Genomic DNA, 3,898 nt, shown 5'->3' on the forward strand with positions numbered 1-3,898 from the left:
GTTCTTTTAATTGTGATGATTTTGGCTCACATTTAACAAAAACCCACCAATTAACTATCTCTACAATTCCTGTTTTCCAAGAACTTTTTGTTAGATTGTTGAACTTTTGTCCTATTTCTGAACGAAACACCCTTGCCTTCCCATACATACTAAAACTGAATCCTTCAATCCCGTTCCTATGGAAACAGTTTTAGTTGCTTGGATACAGTTCCCTCCTCCGCTGCGAAATCACCGCGCATGCTCAGATCATTCTACAGCCCTGAGAGGTTGCTGTCATGGCGGCCGCCACGCGTATGCTCCGCAAAGGCATCAGCCCGTCTTTAGTGGTGATTCTAGGAGCCACGGGAACTGGCAAATCTAAACTGGCTATCGAGATCGGGAAAAGGCTTAATGGGGAAATTATAAGCGCCGATTCCATGCAGGTGAGTTGAGCGATCCGCTGCATCATCTGTATAAGTTAACAGGGAAGCACGTGAAAGGGCATTGCGATTAATAAATGACAAGTCATCTTAAAAGAGCAGAGCTGAAAAATGTAATAGTTAATGCTTTATATTGGAACAGCATGATTTGTCTGAAGCTTTGGGTTGATGTGAGATTAAATACAGCAAGTTTTATATCGCGTTAAACTTGAATATCAGTAGGCCGAAAGCATTTATATAATTTGCTCCAACCGAAAATCGGTTGGAGCAAACGTTGTTTAAACTTTTGCATAGCGCATCGTACACGTTTGAGCTTTTAAGAGTTCTTTTATTTCCCCGTGCCCACCACTGGTCGCCATTTTTGACAATGCTCCACGCGATAATAATTCATAAATTTGTCATAAAGCCAAGATTAAAGTCGTGTCTACTGATCTCTGCCACTAACACCAGGTTTATGACAAGCAACGTGTGATAACTGGTTTATATTTTAGTTGATTTGGTAATTGACCTTACGTGCATTGATAATTTAAAGGAGATCATTGCTCAGTTTCCTGACCTGATCTGTTTTAATGGGTTTCAGTAAATAGATTGAAGTGACCATCTGCAGTAGCTCGCTACTAAGTCTGAAGTATTTGTTTTGGTTATGAATAATTCTGACCAAAGCTGGAGATATCTTGGGCATGAGCACAATAGGGCATGTTGCATAACAGTATGAATGGTGTCTTACAAAATATCTGTCCACTATCTGGTGCCAACTTTAGATCAAGGTCTATATAATATTTGGAGAAAGCTGTCTGTTAGCATTGCTGTGAATCCCAGTGACATTTACTCAGCTGGAACAGATACCCAGAGTAGTAGGCTACACGATTAGAAGTCTGCCATCTTTGCTGGTTGCATGGGCTCTCCTCGGTTCTGCTGCCAGGCTGTATTGGGCAGTTCACTGCGAATTCGAAGGCAGCGCATAGGCAAAATATCTTTTGTTATTTTTAGAGCCCTTGGAAAAAAAAGAGCATAAATATATTTGGTTCTAGTAGCAATATAGTGAAATATGTACTTAAATGTTGCATGCAAAAAGTACTTCATCAGATTACACAGATATTTTTGAGTGATAATCAGTGGAGAACGTTTTTTTAGTCCCACCAGGAATTAACAATTTTTTATTATTGTTATCTAACTAAGGTATTATTAAAAGCTGTCATTATTGCATTTAAAACTAAATCAATAAATGTTGCTAAATTAATACATGCATTTAATTTTTGGAATCTGATTACATAATCTGGTTTAGGGATGTAACGGTATGAAAATTTCATATCACGATTATAGTGACCAAAGTTATCACGATTATCAATATTATCACGGTTTTGTTCAAATTAGATGAAAACGTTCAAAAAGAACTGATACACACACTGAAAACATTTCAATAAGTTATTTATATTGTTATGAACAAATCTAAATTAACATATATAAAATATGTTTTTGCTGAGATTTGACATAATTTTGCATTGATTACGTAATGACGTCATCACGCAATGTCATCACAACATCATTTAGCAACTTTCAGACTGATGCTGGCTGGAAAGGATTTACCGCGAGTTTTCAAAAGCGCGATAATCAAACACGGTTTTGATGATAATTAAAATTTAAACCGTAATACTAACCGTCAGGGCATTTTATCGTGATTTACCGTGAAACCGGTAATCGTTCCATCCCTAATCTGGTTTACATGTAATCAGTTATTACCCAACACTGCTAACGATATGTTATTAGAGCTAACAGGATTCTGCATGGTTCTGTATGGTAAATCTAGCATATTTTATGTGACTAGAAGTAAAATAGTCATACATGCAGAAAGCTTGTTTATTTTTGCCACACAACTTTTAAACAAGATTGTTACAAAAAATGACAACAACGAAGCATATTACAAACACTATGACAAAGATACAAATTAAATAAAGAGTGCTTTTCAAGTTTTTCAGGTAGCTAGGTTTAATATTCAGGTACAGAGTCTCTCTCAAGGAAAGTCTGTTCACTGGGGGGCCGTATTTGCAACACCTCCGGGCAGTTATTTAGGGCATGCAAGGCCAAGTGCTGTCTGCTTGAATGAGGAAATCCTGAGAGAAAAAAACAAAGAAAAGCATGCCACACTCGCATTTAAATAATATATTTCAAATCAGCAACAAAATCTGACAGGAACTGCCGCATAAATATTGTTTCTTATGCTCAAATAGCATTAAAAAAACGTATTTTTGGGGGCTGAACCAGTGAATCGTTCTGATAATACACTGACTTCTAATAAGGCGAATGGCTTCTGTTTTTTTCCCACGCTCCACCCCTAGACGTCCATTCTGGGAGTATGTAAGTTTAGTGAGCAGGTGTGAAATTCATCGAAAAGGGTGCTTTGCTTTACGTTAACAACAAATGCCTGTGTACAGCTATCCACTGTAATTACAGCAGTGAATTCCTGTAGGGAGCTCCAAAAATTCACCAAAATATATAAAAACTACATGCAGTTGCTGTGAAATACTAGTGTAGGATAACAATCTACATTTGTAATATGTGAAATATGTGGTTTGAATCAGATTTGAATATGACAGTGGCTTGTTAGTTCCTCAGTGTGAGTAGAAGCTCATTGGTCACTGTCGATGACAATTTCAAATGTGTTGGACATGCTCTACTTGCACACTGTAGCTTTACTGTGTGCATGCAAATGCATTTTGGTTTAATCAGACTTATCTAGTTGCATCGAGTCCTGTATTGTTATATTGCAAATATTGAGAATTGGAACAAAGCTTTACTGTGTCATTGGACAAGTTCAGTTTTACTACCAGATCATCCAGCATTTTACTTTCGCTTTCAAATAGCGGCAATTCGGAATAAAAGAATTGTTCGTTTGAATTTTCCCTCTTTTCCTCGCTTTCCTTCGCTTTTAAATAGCTTAAAATTAGCTGCAATTCGGCGTCAATTTCTTGAATGCAACAACAAAATACAACGTCAAACTCACTTTAGCCTATATATAAAACATAGAACTTTTATTAACAAAACAAATAAAAATACACCATGCTATAGGGCAGGCTATGCCTAATATAAAATAACAAATAACTTACATAAAGTTTAAATAGGTATACAAAATTTGGAAATAAGTAAACATGTATAATATATAACCAAATAAATAAGAAACGTAAAACGTTTATTCTGTCAGAAAAAATACACCATGCTATAGGGCAGGCTATGCCTAATATAAATGAACAAATAACTTACATAAAGTTTAAATAGGTATACAAAATTTGGAAATAAGTAAACATGTATAATATATAGCCAAATAAATAAGAAAGTAGAACGTTAAAACGAGTAAGAAAGCTTGGAGGCACGGCATACAACTTGATGTCAAATAAAATAAATAAATGACACAAAGTTTAAATAAAGTAAAAATCAGCAAACAATGTGGAACCAATTAAATAAGAAACGAATGTTTAAAAAAA

General features: G+C 35.7%; 1 protein-coding gene across 4 annotated transcripts in view; it reads left to right on the forward strand.

Moving 5' to 3' along the window:
• The first annotated feature begins 238 nt into the window (after nt 1-238).
• trit1 (tRNA isopentenyltransferase 1) overlaps nt 239-3,898 on the forward strand; it is a 61,446-nt gene continuing 57,786 nt past the window's right edge. For all 4 annotated transcript variants that reach the window (XM_016513718.1, XM_016513719.1, XM_016513722.1 and 1 more), the window contains exon 1: nt 239-422. In XM_016513718.1, the coding sequence (XP_016369204.1) occupies nt 276-422 (147 nt within the window). In that variant the 5' untranslated portion in view covers nt 239-275. The remainder of the gene's footprint in view (nt 423-3,898) is intronic.

The sequence above is a fragment of the Sinocyclocheilus rhinocerous genome, unplaced genomic scaffold (assembly GCF_001515625.1).
Source record: "Sinocyclocheilus rhinocerous isolate Xijiao unplaced genomic scaffold, SAMN03320098_v1.1 scaffold206, whole genome shotgun sequence".
NCBI classification, from domain to species: domain Eukaryota; kingdom Metazoa; phylum Chordata; class Actinopteri; order Cypriniformes; family Cyprinidae; genus Sinocyclocheilus; species Sinocyclocheilus rhinocerous.